At 41.1% G+C, this 19,186-nt stretch overlaps 1 protein-coding gene across 3 annotated transcripts in view; it reads right to left on the bottom strand.

Moving 5' to 3' along the window:
* Window positions 1-19,186, bottom strand: part of agap1 (ArfGAP with GTPase domain, ankyrin repeat and PH domain 1) — a 181,765-nt gene that overhangs the window by 36,314 nt on the left and 126,265 nt on the right. For 2 of the 3 annotated variants that reach the window (XM_067583662.1, XM_067583661.1), the window contains 3 exons: window positions 15,192-15,360; window positions 11,741-11,905; window positions 8,355-8,516 (listed from right to left, as the gene is read on the bottom strand). In XM_067583662.1, the coding sequence (XP_067439763.1) occupies window positions 8,355-8,516; window positions 11,741-11,905; window positions 15,192-15,360 (496 nt within the window). Of the gene's footprint in view, window positions 1-1,779; window positions 1,858-8,354; window positions 8,517-11,740; window positions 11,906-15,191; window positions 15,361-19,186 lie in introns of all 3 variants that reach the window. The other variant, XM_067583663.1, reaches the window with a different exon arrangement.

Below are 19,186 nucleotides of genomic sequence, written 5' to 3'. Positions count from 1 at the left end.
AATTATTTCTCGAATTTTCTAGAAATGAGGCAGAAATTTATTTGCATCTGAAACAAATATTTCAGATTTTTTCACTTTTTTATAAGAAAATAAGACTTTAAGGACTCTCGGCTCTTTCTCGGCTAGAGTTGTTAAAGGTAACGTCAGCTTTGAGTTTCTTGCTGCTTTAAGATATTTTCCTCCCAATGAGTCACTGAGCGTCTGATATCCTCTCCTCTGTCTTTGTATACGCGACTAAAACGTATGTATGAGAGTACAAACACACTCAAGACGGCGAGTCACCCGCCACGCCGTGTTGGTAATTACTGCCACCGCTCTCGGCTACTGTGGGCGACATTCACACGGAGAGAGGTGGCGCCGAGGCAATTTGTGAACTCTGACACCAGCAACCTTTAGCAGCAGAAACAGAACAAACCGAATATACAGCATTTACAAGACGCAGGGGAGGGGGGGAGGGAGGGAGGGAGGGAGGGAGGGGTGGCAGGACATGCATACAAGCCTATCATCTGTGTGTGTGTCTGTGTGTGTGTGTGTGTGTGTGACAGGCAGGACGGTGGGTGCAATGAGAGGGGAGGCGTGAGGGAGACAAAAGGGGGCCTCGGGAAACACAAATTAAAAGCCTTAAATGTCACCGCACACAGTATTGCTTTGCGACACAGGTCATTACTCCCCATATTATTCGCTGCCTTTTACAACATTAATAACCTGGAAAATGTTGCAGCCGATTGTTCTCAAGTCTCTCTGAAAAAAAGAAATATGTCCTTCTAGTTTTACTGAACACGTATGAAGAAGCGGATTCATGACTGACCGGAGATGATTTAACCGGTTTAAGAACATCTGAGGTGTTTAAACAGATCAGTGTGTAATTTAAGAAGAATCTGGGAGCTGAACAACATCCAACACTCACGTTTAACATCTGCTGCTGAGGGAGGAGGGGGGGCGGGGGGGTGTTTGTTTGGTTGCATCCTCACAGGTGAGGCGGGCGGGGCAGAAGGATGCAAGGTGGGAAAGAAGCCGTGACGGACAGGTCAGGGGAGGTGGGCGTTTGTCTCTCCAAACACACACAGAGCATCAAAATAAGCAGTGATTTTGTTGATTCGCAAGTTAAAACTGGGCACAATTTAGTGGAAAAGTGTGTTTAAGTTGTAAAGAACTGTTGTTTTAACAGGAATTACATGTTTACTTTTCATGGTGAAGCAGATCCTCACTACAGTTTGAAATATAGGCATCGAAATGCTGTTTCTATCAGTCGTTCCCAACCTGTTTTTGACTTTTGACTCCTTAAAACTAAAGTATCTCTGCTTGTTACTCCTTGTATCTGGTTATTTTTTATTTAATCTTTATTTAATCAGGTTGTCTCATTTTTTTAAAAGTCACAATTGAGGCCAGAGACTTACAACCAACAAATAATCAATAAAAACAGCTGAAAGAGTCATAAAAACATCAGATAATAAAGTTTTTAAGGGGCAGTTTGAAGGTTTATTTCATTAAACTGTATATTTGAACAAGTTGTGACCATGTGATTCATCCTGAAGAGCTCAAATTAAACATTAATTCACAAGAAAAATCTAAATATTTTTATATAGCCTTTAAAATATACTGTTGCTATCTTGATAAATGTGGTTTAAACAACCATCATATGTGGTTTAGACGTCTGAAAACTCTTTCACACCAGATGTCGCCCAGTTTTAACCTAAATATATGAAGATGTTTTTTTACAGAAATCACAGCTTATTGGGAGATGTTCGTCCCTCCGTCCCAGCAGCGGTGGCAGTTTACCTTCCGAGTTATCCAGACTGTTGCTGTAAATGCTGCGCAGACTACCAACACGATTAAGTTTCCACGCTTTACGTTTGGCTGCGTCCACCGACGGCAGGAAGAGGAGAGAGAGAAGAGAGAAGAGAGGAGGAGGGGGGGGGGAAACGGACGACAGAAGACAAAACAGAGCGGCGGGAAGGAGACGACATGAACGAGAGGAAACAGAAGAAGAAGAAGAAGGACACAGAGAGAGAGACAGGCGTCAAAAACAGCATCGATGACGAGGAGTCAGAGGAGGGGGGGCGTGGCTCGATACACGAGGTGGAGGGGCCAATGAGCACGATGAAGAGGTTAAAGTACGTTTGCAACATAAACTTTTCAAACCTTCTTAAATGTTCTCGCACTAAAACATCAGCGGAGGAAAAGAAACTTTTTACTGAAGTTCTGCACTGAAGGTATTTATATGAGGTATTTGATGCTACTTTAAACTTTTACTCCACTACATTTATTTGACCGTTTTTCCTTTTATATCATTGTAAACAGAATATTTTTATGACATTTTAAGGCGTCTCCTGAACAATTAATCTGCTTAACTGAAAAAATAATACGTATATTAATTGATTATGGAAATATTTGTTAGTTTCAGCTCTAGAAAACAGCACAAAGTGAGATTAAAGTGAGAATAAAGACTTTATTTATGCAATAATGCTGATTCTAAATGTGTTTACAGGAAGTAGAAAACACTGATTATAAATGAAGACAATAATAAAACATTCAGGTATAAAACATCTTTCCTGAAGCTTTGATTCTCTCTCAGGTGGTCGAGCTGTGAGCTCTGTGACCTCTGACCTCTGCTCCGTCTTGAACGGTGAACCTTCAGTCACATTTACCCCCCCCCCCCCGCCCCCCCGCCCCCCCGAGGCTACTGTGAACATTTGCCACCAAACCAACATCTACAGAAGATGAAATACAGTCGTACGGCAGCGGTGCGAGAGAGAGATCGACACTTTAAATGTTACTCTGCTTGTTTCTTTTCCCTCGTCGCCTCTCGTTCTCCTACAGGAGGCGAGGGCGAGCGAGGATTTACCCGCTTTGAAATGATCGCGGGTACATTATTCATCTAAAAATGAATCAGAAACACTTTGAAAAGGTCGGAGGTCTGAATGAAAAACTGCTGCGACTCAAAACTAAATAAACAGTTTGTGTTTCTTTTCTTTATGATTCACCTGAAATGCTAAAAGCCTGCAGAGTGTATGGAAGTCAAGAAAAGACACTAAAAATATACATCAGTTAATGTTTTTATTTATTTAACCTTTACTTCTACTATATTTATACTATATTTAAAAATGGAAATGTTACATTTAAATTAAAATTCATGCAAATAAAAAGTTTAATTCTAATATTGGCAACCCTCCACTTCCATATGTGAACTGTGTTATTGAATATTTTTAACAAAAAGAACTGAAACAGGTTATAAAAGACAAACTAAAGAGAGAAATAAAGATCCTGACGGAGCGTCGACAGTGAAGACTTTGGACTAAAACGACCTCGGCGTCTCATCAAAGCGTCGACAGCTCAAACGTCTCCCGTCGTCAGGTATCCTCCGACCACCTGGCTTCTCCTCCACACTGACCCTCTTTGTTTCCCACCTGCTTGACCCCCCCGTCTCTCCCCCACCACCCCCCCCGCTGACCCAAATTGACCCGTGATGGCGAGCGGCGCCCATCTTCCTGATTAACCTCGACTTTAAAAGGAATCCACGCTCACAATGAGCCAGTCAAGAGGCGACGTGCTGCAGGTGCGCCGCCGAGCCCGTCGCCAAAAACAGACCCGACGGCCGACTGTCGGGGTCGAATTATGAGAGGGCTATTAAAGCTACACACACACACACACACACACACACACACACACACACACACACACACACACACACACACACACACACACACACACACACACACAAACACACACGCTCTTCTCGTCAGCTACACCTGTTGTGAGGAGTTTGCTGGTCGAGGAATCAAAGCCGACGTTTCTCAAACACACAAAAAAAAAACTGTCTTTGCGATCAGGAATGTGCTCAGTGATCCTGCTGCTACCTGTGTGGGGCCACTTCAAACATCTGAGGCCACGTGTGTGTGTGTGTGTGTGTGTGTGTGTGTGAAGGTATCTTGACTCGGCAGGTCGACTTTCAAAAAGGTCCTGGATGGAGGGAGGGAATCAAACGGCGGCTAGTTAACGAGAGCTGAGGGCTGATGTTGATCAGCAGGAAGTTAAACCTGACGCAGGAACCAGATGAAGAGGACAAATATGTTTATTATACGTTCATCTTCTGCTTGTTTTTCCCTCTTCACGTCTCAATTTCTGATACTTTCAGTGATTCAAGAAGAAGTCTGGAGTCGGAAAAAATAATCCAACAATCAGAGCATGTTTGCTTGATGTTTGCAGCTGTGCAGGTTTGTTGTAAATCGACTTAAAAGAAATAAAAACTCTTGAATCAACATATTTCTTCCACCAACATGATAAATAATAAGTTAACTGCAACAACAGCCTCAAAATAAACACTTGAGGAGTCACATCAGCATTTAAAATGGCAAAAATTTTGGTGAAAAATCAATTATTATCAATAAAAATGTAATATATTAAAGGTTTGTACTGTAAACAAGCAAATTAAAAACGTCACTGTGGACTGAAAGAATGTGAATGTCATTATTTCCTCATATTTTAACCCTGCATTGATTAATTAATAATGAAAATAACGGTTAGTTGCAGCCGTTACAGCACTGAGCTGTGTGTGTGTGTGTGTGTGTGTGTGTGTGTGTGTCGGTGTGGTCCTACCTGGGGGAGCTCGGCCCGCAGAGGGCGGTTCCCCCTCATGAATTACGGCGAGCCTCGCTCTGACACGAAGATACTTCACCCGCCCGCCCCGGCGTGACAGGCGGCGAGCCGGCGGCCGGCCGAGCGCGCTCAGTGCTTAATGGCTAAATTGGGAAGACTGTTACTAATCGCTTATTGAATAATGAAAGTGACACAGCTGATAAAAGATTTCAATACGGTGGATTATTTATAATATTTCACTTAAGCCTCTCCGGCTGACTAATGGGGGGGCGAGTCGAGGGCTCGGGGAGCGTCTGACAACGTGCGGAGCTCAAAGTGTTTGATAATAAAAATGGTCGCAGAGAGAAAAGACGAGGAACTACATCCAGTCCTGATGAGTCTGCTGCTTAATTGTTTGAGCTCAGACAGTCTGTGAGAGGAGAGAAGAAGAAGAAGGAAAACAAGGAGACGAGACAAAAGGAGACGACGGGGAGAGAAAATGATAAGAAAGGAGAGAAAATGGAGGACAGGAAAAGGGGAAGTGTGGGAGTAGAGGGGGAGGCAGGTGGATGTGAGGAGAGAATAAGAAACAAATGAAAGGAGAGGAAGCGAGGGAGGAGAGATGGAAGGAGACGCGGCGTCGATCTGTCACTCAGACAGCCACTTGCTTTGTCAGCTGCTTGATGCGTCCGTGATGGAGAGACTGAACATTACACATCTGCTGCTGCTCCCACATCTGTTCAACCATCCACACTGTGTTATAGGAGAGCGTGAGAGGAGAAGAAGAAGAAGAAGAGTGAAGCGGCGTGCAGACGTTTGTTTGATATCTAACGAGACGAAACAAGAAATCTGAGAGACACAACTGAGACGTGGATCTTCAGGACCCCGCATGACTGGAAGACGTTTCTTAAAAATAAACAAACGTGAAGCCGAGTCGGAAGTTTAACGAGTCAAAATGGCCGAAACCAAACTGGATGTTTTGCAGGAATCTGTCGGGTTCAGATTGAGCAGAAACACTCAACGTTTTCCAAACAAAGATCTACTTTTATGTCCAAATAAAGGCTTCAATCTACCGTTCACAAATACAATAATTAAAGATGTTAAAATGCTTTCTTTCTTTTTTTTACTGCAGGACCCCGAATATGAGGTTTCTCTGTTAAAACTAAAGAACGGCATGAAAACGAGACGCTCGACTCCTCCAAAACATGTGACTGTGGTCTGTTTTTAGGGTCTGTGAGCGACTGACATCAGCGTCTGTAACGTTCACACGGTAACGTTTAAAGAATGATGATACCAGTAAAGAGATCCTGATACCAGTAGAGTACTTGATTGGATGCCCACCCAACGCTCCTCCCCATCCACATGATTTTTATACAAATACATTTTGAAAGTGTTCATATTATTGAAATATTTATTAAATAACTGTATAATGAAGTATTGTCACCACAGACTTTATGTGTTCTAGCTGCTGCAGCAGGACAAACTGCAACAAAGAGTCATTTTTTCTAGATTTGGGATTGAATGCAGGTTTGTTTGACTGGAAAAGTTTCAATACTGTTTTGTACTTTGTTATTTTGGCCCTAGTCAGAAGTATTATATATATATTTACCTCGATGTGGAGTTAGCGGTGTTGCTAGTTCATATAAACCACGTTAAAGCTGCCGTGTGGAGTTTTATTGTAAACATTCAACGTCCAACAGACAAAATAATATTTGCAAAGCTAATTGGTCTTAAAGATTTGAATCCTGCTTTGTTTACATCCATGTTTACCAGCTGGTGGTCTTCTTCTTCACTGCCTGTATTTCTGCATTTCTTGGCGTATTACACACTAGACGAGGAGACCATTAAGCATTGTGGATGTTTCTTCTTCTATCATTTCTCCCCGTAACATCTAAAACTGCTCAACAGATGAAGGAAACGTCTAAAGATGAAGTCTGCTTTGTTGTGCTTTGTTGTGGTTTGTTGTGGTTTGTTGTGGTTCGTTGTGGTTCGTTGTGGTTCGTTGTGGTTTGTTGTGGTTTGTTGTGGTTCGTTGTGGTTCGTTGTGGTTCGTTGTGGTTCGTTGTGGATTGTTGTGGTTCGTTGTGGTTCGTTGTGGTTTGTTGTGGTCTGTTGTGGTTTGTTGTGGTCGGAGGTTTCAGTCTCCAGTTAACGTCACGGATCAAAGCGTCGACCAGATGGCGAAGGTTATGTTACAAACTGATTCACAGAGTTACATCAGGGATGAACCCCGAACACACAGAGACAGAGAAGAAGAAGAAGAAGAAGAAGAAGAAGAAGAAGAAGAAGAAGAAGAAGAAGAAGAAGAAAAAGAAGAAGAAGAAGAGGAGGAGGAGGAGCAGGGTGAAGAGATGAAGGGCTGACAGAATGAGAAGATGGAGAGATCCTTCCCTCTTGCCGGAGGTCAGGAGTCTCAGACGATCACATGACTGCGTTTCCCAACCCTGGTCTCCAATAAACATCATCATCATCATCATCATCATCATCATCATCTTCATCATCTGGGATCTTTACACAACACACTGTTTACACTGTGAAGGTAGAATCCAGCATCGACCTCCTTCAGTTCACTTCTTATAACAGATGATTCATCAGTTTTAAACTAAACGTTTTAATAATATTTGCTGAATGTTATTTTTATGTTTTACTGAAGAAAAAAGAAACAAGAATCATTTAAAGTGTAAAGATTAAAGTTTAAAGTTTAAATAGATGTTTGGAAGCATGTGAGAACACAGACATTTGGAGATATTTGGAAGTATTTAAGTATAAACTGTAGATATTTAAAGGTACTTAAGTTAATTTGGACGCTTTTAGAAATAAACAAGTACACAGATATGTGCATGTTTTTGGAAGTACACAAGTATCTTACAGAAGTTAGTTGGAAGAAGTTGCAAATATACATGTTTATGGATATTTGAAAGTATTAACATGGATATACTTCAATAGATATTTGAATGTATTTTAAATATAAAAATATAAAGATATTTTGAAGTATATAAGTATAAAGATATTTGGTAGGTATTTGGTTTATGTACAAGTACACACATGTTAGTTAACAGATATTTGAGTATTTAGACATATATAAGTTAATAGATATTTCTAGGTATTTATAAAAGTATACAGATACTTGGAAGTATAAGTACGTATATATAGTTTAAGATATATTAGCACACAGATCTTTCAAAGTATAAGTATTTGGATATTTCTTAGTATTTGTAAGTATATAAGTACACAGAGATGTTAAAGTATTAAAGTATATAGATATTTGTAAGTATGTAAGTATATACGTATACAGATACTTGGAAGTATAAGTACGTATATATTTTAAGATATATAAGCACATAAATGTTTGGAAGTATTTGAATATTTCTTATTATTTGTAAGTATATTAGTACACAGAGATGTTAAAGTATTAAAGTATATAGATATTTGTAAGTATGTAAGTATATACGTATACAGATACTTGGAAGTATAAGTACTTATATATTTTAAGATATATAAGCACATAAATGTTTGGAAGTATTTGTATATTTCTTATTATTTGTAAGTATATAAGTACACAGAGATGTTAAAGTATTAAAGTATATAGATATTTGGAAGTAAATATTTAAACGTTTTGAAGTATTTGATGTGTTTCTGTTTCTCAGACTGGTTTCTCAGACTGGTTTCTCAGACTGGTTTCTCAGACTGGTTTCTCAGACTGGTTTCTGGGGGGTTGGTTTAGCGGTCGGACCCGGGCGGGGAAAGTGTGAGGCGAGGGGGAGGGGAGATGGCGTTACCTTCCGCAGTACCAGAGAGGCCGTCGGCTTTGAAGTTGCTGGTGCTCTTCTTCCGCCGGTGCTTCTTGCGGTTGGCGTGCGGCGACGGCGGCGGCTCCATCTTGGGACTGGTGGTGCTGGAGATACTGGGACTGGAGCAGACCGAGTCTCCCAGGCCCGTGTCTGGAAAAACAAACAAGATTTCAGAACAAGAAGCTCAGAGCAGATAAAAGAGGAAGATCATTGATCAATAAGCCAAACATCTTCCATGTTGATCTGTTTTTACGCAACAAACAATTTAAAGTCGCTACTTTTAGCGAATAAAAGCTACAAGAAGACGCTTCTGCTTCCCAATTAAAGCTTTAAAATAGCTTCCCAGTGGACAGCTCTTACTGTGAAAGAGTGACAGGAAGCTCTAGAGACAACAAGATGACTTTTATTTTGTTCTTTAAGATGAATAGAATCAAATAAAACCTTTTGAGATGCATCATCTTGTTGTTTCGAGGTGGTCGACGTCAAAACGGATCAAATGTAACGAACATAAAGTCAACGTTCTCACCACCAGGAGAAGAAATACTCAGCCTGTGTTCAGGTCGGGGCTGAAATGAGATCAATCAACTTCTCTCATTTTTAGGCTTTGAAATTAAAGTTTTTAACAGGAAGTCGGTGTTACAAATTGGTGTCGTGAACTTTGAAAGGTATCAGTGTTTACGAGGTCTGAGGGTGTAATAAGACATGTAGGATCCAGTGTTTTATCAATACACAGACTAAACAGTCTGCTGCTTTGATTTCCACTTATTCTTTTTATTTTTTACCTCTCATCTCACAACGTTATAGAGGTGAAATAATAAATGACTGGACTCTTTTTATGAATAACACCTCAATTACACCTTCTTTTTTTTGCATTAACAGGTTGTTTTGGTGGAGTTTTTCCTCATCAGATCGAGTATCTGAAGACAGAAGGTCTCATATGTTTTACAGATTTTAAAACTGAAGAACGACTAAAAATATGAACATTTATGAACATTTAAAACCCCAAACTGCTGAATCTGAAGGTGAAAACCAACCAGAACCAGCACATTAAACCAGAGCTGGTGTTGATTAAACCGGCCCTGTTCAGGTCGACATGCGGGTCTGTGGGTCGTAGGCCTGGGGGGGGGGGGGGGGGGGCGAGCGAGGCTATCAGAAGAGGGAGTGGAGTCTCTCTCTCTCTCTGCCCTCCACTCTTCACGGCGGCCGCTGACAGCTGTGACTAGCGGCGGAATAAAATAACATTCAGCTTCCATCAATATCAGAGCGCAGCGGCGACACTGACATGAGCACGGTGTGTGTCTGAGTATGTAGATGGAAACACATGCACAAAACACACACACACACACACGTATATGTACACACACAAGCGCTCGCTGGCCGCCGCCGCTGCTGCTGCCGCGTCCCCAAACGGCAGACAGCCCCAAGGACGGCCATAACTTATTTTACAATCGTTTAGTCTCAGCTCAAGTGGAAAATGTGACAACTTATCTCTGCTGACAAGATGCCATCCCCGAGCGCGCAATTAACCGCCGTGGATTAACGGCCCTCCCATCTGCAAGCCGCGCTCCATCCACGTCAACCCCCCCCCCCCCCCCACCACCACCCCGAGCCTCAAGACTTCCTCCTCCTCCTCCTCCTCCTCCTCCTCCTCCTTCACTTTCTCTGCTCCCCTTCCCTCCGTTCAGCTCTGATTGTTGTCTCTGGCGGGTTTTCCCTCCTCGCCATCCACAGCTGCTCCCACTGAACTGACCACAGGAACCAGTTTCAGCTCTCAAGAGATGAATTAAAGAAAAAGTTACAGATTACTGATCAACCGAGAAAACGATCACTGGATTAACTGATGAGCCAGAAAATCACAAGTTCTCTGGTGTCTTACTCAACAGGAGCAGCTGTGTTTTCACCCATTTTTATGCACTTTTTCAATTTGTGCTTTAAAAACTAAAAAAAAGTTGAAATATTACATAAAAAGTCAAGAAAAATGCAGCAGATTTGGTGAATAAATGATGACGGACAGGAAGCATGTGACCAGATGTGTTTCCTGTTTCCATCTCTTCATCTCTGTTCATCACATCTTCTTCTTCTTTTTCTGTTTTACTGCACCGACAGGAGACTCAGCGCCACCGACTGCAGGCGGCAGCGGATGGAAACGTTCATTTGCGTTTTCTTTAATCGATTTTCTGAGATTTCAGTTAAAATTTGTTCTACGTTTGACTCTCGTCTCAACAGATTCAGGTTTCAGGCTGTAACTGACCTGTCCTTATAAACCGGTGAAGAAGAAGAAAACCAGTGTTCAGCTGCGTGTGTGTGTGTGTGTGTGTATGTGTGTGTGTGTGTGTGTGTGTGTGTGTGGGGCCCCTGGGAGTCCATTGAAAGCATTTCACAGCTTTAAACGTTATTTGAGGAAGGCTGGAGGGCAACAACACTGACGACAGAGCTGTCAGTCAAGCTTATCGTCACGGCAACACACACACGGCCTGACAGCTGTCAGTCTTAGTGTCTCGCTGTGTGTGTGTGTGTGTGTAAAGTCTTGGATAAGGTAAAACTCACACACACACACACACACACACTGGCTGGCCATTAGCCTGACAAACAGTTAAGGCAGCATTAGAGGTCTGGCAGGTGGATCAATGGGAGACAAATGATAGGCTCCCCCGCGGAGCTCCGCAATGGGGCCCTCTGAGCCCCGGCAGGCTCCCTGCGGCGGAGATGCGTGTGTGGACCTGATCTGTACGAGGCAGCCGCACAGCTGCACTTCTCACTTTTAATCAATAGATCAGGATCAATCAGCCGGAAGGAGTTCACAGTGTGACATATAAATACACAATAATAATATAAATATATAAATGAACTATGTTTGTTCTTTTGAAAGACAATCAAACCAGCACACACACACACATACACACATACACACATACACACATACACACACACACACACACACACACACTCAGGAATAAAAATGATGTATGTGTGAATATTTTGAGGATATACTATATGGCCAAAAGTATGTGGACACCCAAATATTGCTGTTTAACAGTAATACTGTTGTGTGCCCCCTTAATAAAATTCTTATTTTCTTTTAGTAAAAGTACAATAAAATAAAGAAGAGTATTTTCTAGGGAGCATGTTTAGTGTCTGTTGAGTCAGTAAAGTATCAACAGTTTCATGTAACATATAAAATGATTTCTATGATTTATCCTGCGGTCATAAATCCATCTCATGTAATTTAAGGGGACTAGTTAACTCCTCCCATCATATAAAACCAGACTTTAACTGTGATTTAACATCACAGGTGACTGAACTGTCCTCCACAGTCGTTTAACATCACATCACATTAACAAAGACGTAGAAGTACGGCGGCCATGTTTGTTTACCGGTGCTGACTCCGGAGTTGGCGATGACGGTGGCGTCGGTCCACTGGTCGGCGCTGGAGACGGAGTAGGAGCGCTGGTGCATCCCCTCCAGCCCGCGGCTGTTGAAGGACACCAGGCTGACGCCGCTCGCCATCTGAGACACCGACGAGCTGCTGGTCACCGAACCTGAGGGAGGAAGTCAAGGTGAGCACGTCGGTCTGAGAGGAGGCGGGAAGACAGAGCTGATTGCTTCTTTAAAACGGGACGATTCAAAACTTCAACATGGAAACACTCGTCTTTTATCATACTATTTCTAAAAAGTTTAGTATTTGATAATTCACCCCAGACACATCTGACCAATGAGAGGAGAGAACGTTACAAACCAACCAGAGGTGTGAAAACGACTTTTCAAGATGAGAACGTGTTCACAATAATCCTGCTGTTCATATCAGCCATTAAAGATCCTTCTGGAATATGTTTCCAACACAAGCCGTCTCTACATTTAAAACTTCATCTGAGGCTTTTTAATACAATATTCCTTCTTTTCTTTGGACGGACAGTAACACAAAGAGGGAATTTTGTACTAAAAAGACTAAAAACTAGAAGATACATGCTTTATTTTTCTAACTGAAAAGTGTTGAAGCTTCAACTGTGGATTTTATCCTCCATCACTCCTGCTGTATGTTTATTATGAAGGATCTTCTGATGGTCAGTATGAACAGCAGGAATCATTACAAGATAAACAGCTTTAATGTTCATCTGGGCTCCTGACTGTTGGTTTAAGACACGTACAGATGTTTCAACTAGGGATGAGTATGATTAATCGACGATCGATAATTGATCGTTAAGAATTTTTTCGATCACGTGGAATTAAATCACTTTAACGTTCGTATCAAAGTATGTTATGTATGTGTGTGTCCTGAAGTTGTGATGAATTTCACTGCGGGGGGGAAAGTTAAATTCAAGAGGGAAAATGAATACTCAGTTGCCGGCGTGTTGCCGTAGAAACTAGACGAAAGTAAACATGAAGAGAGCGAGCTAAAAAACAACGAAGCTCATTGTAAACATTACAACACAACAACGACCACTTGAACAACGTTCACCTGACCTCACCTCAGCGTTAGCGTGGAGGAGCTAGCCCTCCGCTGCCTCTACGAGCCTGTTTCCTGTTTAACCGTCTTGTATAAGAGGACCGGTGCTGGTCTATAATTTCTTCTTGGAATAAAGATTTCATTGAGGAAAAACGCGCTTTCTTTAGTATTTTCTGCATTTTTAATACATATATATATAAAAGAAAGATGAATTGTCCATCCCTAGTATCAAGTGGTCTCATCTCTAGAATTTGCTGTTTTAAAAGGTGTTTCTGTTTTATTAATGAACTGATTTGAAATAAATCCTCCCTTCATCACAGATAAACATCTGTATGATTCAACAGCAGCCTCCAGAATGAGAATAACAGTTGAATGAACAGCTTTGAGCTCCTATAAAGGTGTGATATTACTGAGTGTGAATCTGTACATGGAGGAGCTGTGATCATCTCAGGCGAGTGGAAGAACGTCGACTCTTGTTTCTTAGTGAAATAATAATCTCTGGTGGACTGAGACGTGTTTAATATATTTTGTGCGGCGCATGCGTCAGTCACACAGAAACACAGGGGGACCATAAAAGGCAGCCTCTTACAAGCTGGCTGCTTAAATCAAACCCTTGAGTTAGTAAGAGGCTGCGTGGTCCAACAGCCGGGTGAATCATCCCTCCCTCCCTCCCTCACCCCTCCCTCACCCCTCCCTCCCTCGTTCTCTCATTACAGCTCATTTCTTGGTGCTGGCTGAGTGGAGCCAGGACTCTGATTGCATTAATATTCATGACAATAATTAGTACATGGAGTACGGCTCACTGAATATTCATGCTATTAGCTCGGGCCTCCTGGATCCCTCCGAGTGTGTGTGTGTGTGAAGCAGTGTGTGTGTGTGTGTGTGTGTGTGTGTTTGATTTAAGCAGCCGCCTCATAAGAGCTGCTTTTATGTGTGTGTGTGTGTGTGTGTGTGTGACACGCAGGAGCACTCGTGTCTCTCCACCTTTTGTTTTACGACGTCTTCCTTCAGGTGATAAGAAGCGTTTTCAAACCTCACATCACCTGTGTGTGTGTGTGTGTGTGTGTGTGTGTGTGTGTGTGTGTGTGTGTGTGTGTGTGTGTGTGTGTGAGCTTCAAGGCTGAACTCCTGCTTTCTGCTCTGACGCTGCTTTTTTTTATTTAACTCTTTTCTTTTTAAATATTCAACCCTTTATTGGTTCAGAAATAAAAGCTTTTGATGCAGGAACAACCGCAGTAATTAGGGGCTCAATTAGAAAATAAAATCTTTAATCTCTGATGGCGCTAGTGTGTGACTTTTATTAATATTTCCTTAACAGATTAATGTAGGGAGACAACACCCTCCCGGGCTAATTTCAGACTGTGCAAATGTCTGTATATATTAGTAATATCATACAAATATTGACAGTACAACAGCAAAAACAGGTGTTTCTTTGATTTTGGGGATAATCATGCTCACAGTTTTAGAACTACAGTTCCCATAATGCTTTGAGGGATTCAGCTTTGAGGTTTTTAGCTGATTTGTTTTGCCAAATGTTTGCAGTGTAACACGGATGTACAGACGACCATCACTGGATTAATGTGATAGTGAACAGAAGACCTAAGTTCTGCAGTTACAGGAAGCGTCTGTTCTCTCTGTTTTATAAGCAGATTTATGGAGGTTTATCTGTGTTGCACATCAGAGATGATGATGATATCCTCAGGAAATGTGTTTCATGTCTGTGTGTTCAGATTTGACTGAGTTATGAGTCAAAACAAGGAGATCTAGCTGGAGGATCCTGCGTGCCGTATGTAGGAAGTATTGACACGTCTACAAAATAATGTAAATAGTTAAAGTTTGCTGTGAAATATTTAAGTGACAATTTACGTGCAAATTAGGTGTTTTTTGTGTTGGAAAATTCTACTTTTTGCTTACTTTTCAATTTGGTTCTTTGGTCTTTAACTACTACTATTATATCATCCAAGCACACATGTTCAAATAGTCTTGGTTGTGCTAAAAAAATGAGACCAATTACTTGCTTCTGCTTTACAGTAGTGAATTTAGACATATATTTACATAGTAGGAGGTCTGAGGTATCAGAAAAACAAACCCAAGTCCTCCTTAAACCCTCATTTCATCTGACTTTTTGACTTATATATAAACATAACATCTTTATAGTCATAATCACTTAAAAACTATTTATTTGTTGTGGATGTCTAAATCTTTATCATATTGGTGATAAATAGGTTGAAGATATGGAACAGATAGCACTACCTCATATTTGCTGTCACTCTTTGAATACGTAACATAGAGGCAGTTTCTTTTATGCAATTAGTAAAGTACCTTGAATACATAATTGTGTCTGAAATGTGCCATGAACACTGATTCCCCTTCAGTCTCACCTGGAGCCTGTCCCAGCTGCAGGCTGCTCATGTCCTTCGTCAGGCCGTTGGTTTTGGGGCTCGGCATGGCGGCGCAGGTGGACACGGCTCGCGGCGGCCTCTTCCCAGGAACCTTCACCGTGGTCCTCAGCAGGTCGATCTCTTTACCGTGGACGTTCTGCATGTAGTCCTGAGAGACGAAGGACGACAGAGGAGTGAGAGACTGTAGTAACTACCAACAATACAAAGTCTGGTTTACTTGTGACAGCTGCACACTATTAACTGTGAAACGCAGGTTAATTGCAGGTAAAATGTTCAATATCCTGCAAGTTTCTTCTACTTAAACTTGAGATCAAAACTTTCTAATCTGTTCTGTTTCCTTTTAACATGATCAACTATATACATCAGTTGAAATAAGTATTGATTACTCTGCACCACAAAGTATTATTAACTTTTGAATGGTATTAAATTGGCATTTTAAGGTTCATTTTATTTTCATCTTACAGTCTTTATTTATTGTATTGTCTGTATTTTAATGTGTATGTTTGGATGTGCTGAATGTTGTAAGTTCTTAACAACTTCTGTTTGTAACGGCAGAAAAGTTCAATCAACTCAACTTTACACGAGTAAATCAAGATTTCAGAACAACACTATAATTCAGTAAAACAGTTTAAAGCACAAGAAATACATGCAATAAAATTCACAGCATTATAAATGATGAAAAATGGGGAAAGTATTCTGTCATATTAGACATATTTGACCTGGAAACATAAAACAGACGGCTAATATTAATAAAAGTCACTTTTAAAAACAGAACTAAAGGGGATCAAGGATGGAGCCTTGAGGAACTCCGCAGGCTCTACTGACTACTATTACTATTGTTACAAGTAATGATCTGTGATTGGGGTTATAAAATACTGGATCTATATCCTCCAATCATATTAAAGCAGCTGTTTTATGTGTCCCAATACAAATACCATCCCATTGATCCCAGTCTTTCTTGCTTTTTGCTCTTTTTTTTTGAACAACCATCTTAAATTACTTTTTGTATTTCAAAAACATCATGACATCAACATCAACTACAGAATCATAATTCTTCAGGAGATATTTAAACTGAATATCAAGATTTTTAAGACCTCATTTTAAAACACCAATAAGCTGAAAGATCATAGAAGGTGGAAACAAACAAAGCAGAGCGAATGTTCAGTTCACTTATTCAACTTTTTGATGAAGATGATGAAACCATTCATCTCAGCACTTTGTTTTCTCATCTTCAAAATAAACGTGACAATAATTAGTTAAAGAAAAACATAGAAAACAGAAAACAAAGAATAAAGAGAACTAAATAAATTGTGCTGGTTGCTGATCTCATCATCATGAGTGTATCGTTCTTTGGTTTGAGGGGATTATTACACATAATAAAGCGGCTAAATCCCTGAATCATAAAACGCAAACAAAGCCACACTAATCCCTTAAAGACGTGATGAAGTGGCCGACCACTCCGGCTCTGATTGGCTCCGCCTGTTTGCCGAAACATGACGGACCGCCACCAGCAGCGGGACGCCGCCCCCCCCCCCCCCCCCCGCCCCCCCCAGTGACGAGCTCTCCTCTAGTCCCGAAAAGGCGGATCAGACGAGTGAATGAAAAGAAGAGTAGAAGTGTTAATGATGGACGAGAGGCGCTTGTTAAATCCACCTTCCCCTCCCCTTTGAGGAGGAGGTGGAGTGGTGGCGGTGACCTGAGAGGAACCGGGCATTGTGGGAGGTCGGCCTCCTCTTCAACATGAAGGAGAAGAGGAGAAACAAAGCTCACGCAACCCGCTGGGTCGGATTAAAACCACTGCGAGTGTTCATGTGCTTCCATCTTTGTGAGGGCCTCTAGTTTTAGACCTGGGAAGTCTGGACGTTTTATAAAACGAGCGCTTTAAACGAGGACTATTTTGAAATGTGAGGTCATTTTTGTTAAGTGGGGACGTTTTTAAGAAGTCGACATTTTTGGAATATTTTTTATAAAATATGGACATTTTTGTTAAGTTTTGTAAAGTGAGGACATTTTGTGTAGATATTTTTAGAAAGATGCAGTATTTTTGTAAAGTCATTTCTGTAAAGTGAGGACATTTTTGGAGGTTTTTGTTAATTGGTGACATTTTTTAAAGTAACGACATGTTTGCAAGACATGGAATTTTTTTGGAATTTTTTTGAAATGTAAGGATTTTTGTTTTTTAAGTGAAGACATTTTTAAGAAATAAAGACATTTTGGGAGATTAAAAACATTTGTTAGAAAGTCAAGACATTTAGGAAAGTCAGAACTTTTTGTAAATTTTTGGTAATGTTTGGACATTTTGTAAAGTTAAGACTTTGTAAAATTTTGTAAAATTTTTTGTACGTTTATTTGGTAAAGTCAGGACATTTTTGGGAAGCATCTCACGTCTACAAACAGGTACAAATGATTTGCTTGTTGTGTTTAAAAATGTGTGTTTATACAAAATTTTAATAAAGATTTCTTGCAAACATTTTTACAGTTTCACTTTACTGTAAAAATACTGTTTTACAGACACATACATGCTTGTGTTGCTACACTTGTGTGGACCCTGAGTGACATAACGAACCCCCTAAACCTCACGCTAACCCCAATCTCAAATCTTAACTCTGACACAGCCTTTAAAAGGAAGTGAGAACGAGATGAAACGTCCTCACTTTCCATTTCTAAAACTCTAATTAGTCCTCACAAAGATGTAGAAGAAGAAGCACGAGAGCGCACTCTTAAACACACACACACACACACACACACACACACACACACACACACACACACACACACACACTCACTCTCTCTCTCGGTGTTTCCCGCCTCCCTCTGGCAGCTCGGCTGACAAAAGGCCAATTCAAAGCCAAGTGCTCTCGACGGCGTCTTAACAAGCCACCGGAGAGCCCTCGAGCCAGGGGCCCGCTGGGTAAACCATCCACCCACCCACACACACACACACACACACACACACACACACACACACACACACTCCCCTCCGACAGATTGACCGAGGTAATTGAGTCTCCATTTGCATTGGGGAGCTTTCATCATCGGCCTGAATGTCCACGCCATGCAGCGGCGTCCAGGACGGATGTGTGTATCGAACAAACACGCTGACAGCAGGTGGTGACGAGAGAGAAGAGAGAGAGAGAGAGAGAGAGAGAGAGAGAGAGAGAGAGAGTATCCGCGGCGTGTGTTTAACAGCGTGTGCGCGCATGCATGAATGTAAATGTGTGTTGTGTTCAGTCGGTATAAACGGTAAATGTCGGCGTCAAGAGTGAAAAATGTAACATGAACAGAGAAGCCGAATACTGCTGACACCGAGGGAAACGCAAATCCATAAAGAGCGAGTTCGTCCGAAAACACGATCGATTGGATAAAGAGACGACAGGAGATAAAGGAGGAGAAGAAGAAGCTCCGCGGTCAGACAGGAAACATTAAGGAGGAAGTGATGAGGGTGAAAAAAAATGGATAAAAGAGACAGTGGAGGTGTTTTTATTTCAGATGGAGTCTGAACGTCAGAACTGCAGCTCGTCCACTGAAAAAACACTAAATTATGTATCCGAGTGTAGTCGGGAACGTCCCTCGCCAGATTATTCACACAGTGCTTCCGTTTTATACAGAAAATAAAGCGTAACGATGAAGAGTTTTGTGGTTTGTGTGGCGGATGATAAGATTAGAGTCGATATTTGATTCATCGTTTCTTTTACAGCAAAATATTCAAACAATCTCTAGTTTCAGTTCATTAAATGTGAAGATTTGCTGCTTTATTGTTTTCTACATGAATCTCTTTCAACTGTTGGTCGGACACGTTGCAGACGTCACTTTATGTTTTAGGAAATTATGATTTTCAACATTTTATAGAGCAAATAAACAATGAAAATAACAGCTGCAGCCCTCGTTATGATATAAACATAAACAGCTTTTAATAATGAACAATTAATAATAATTCAATGTAACTTACTAATCTAAACTCCATAATCCAATCA

This window comes from Thunnus thynnus, chromosome 24 (genome assembly GCF_963924715.1).
Source record: "Thunnus thynnus chromosome 24, fThuThy2.1, whole genome shotgun sequence".
NCBI lineage: Eukaryota > Metazoa > Chordata > Actinopteri > Scombriformes > Scombridae > Thunnus > Thunnus thynnus.
Note: the sequence above shows the minus strand (reverse complement) of the source record. Positions and strands in the feature narration are given on the sequence as shown.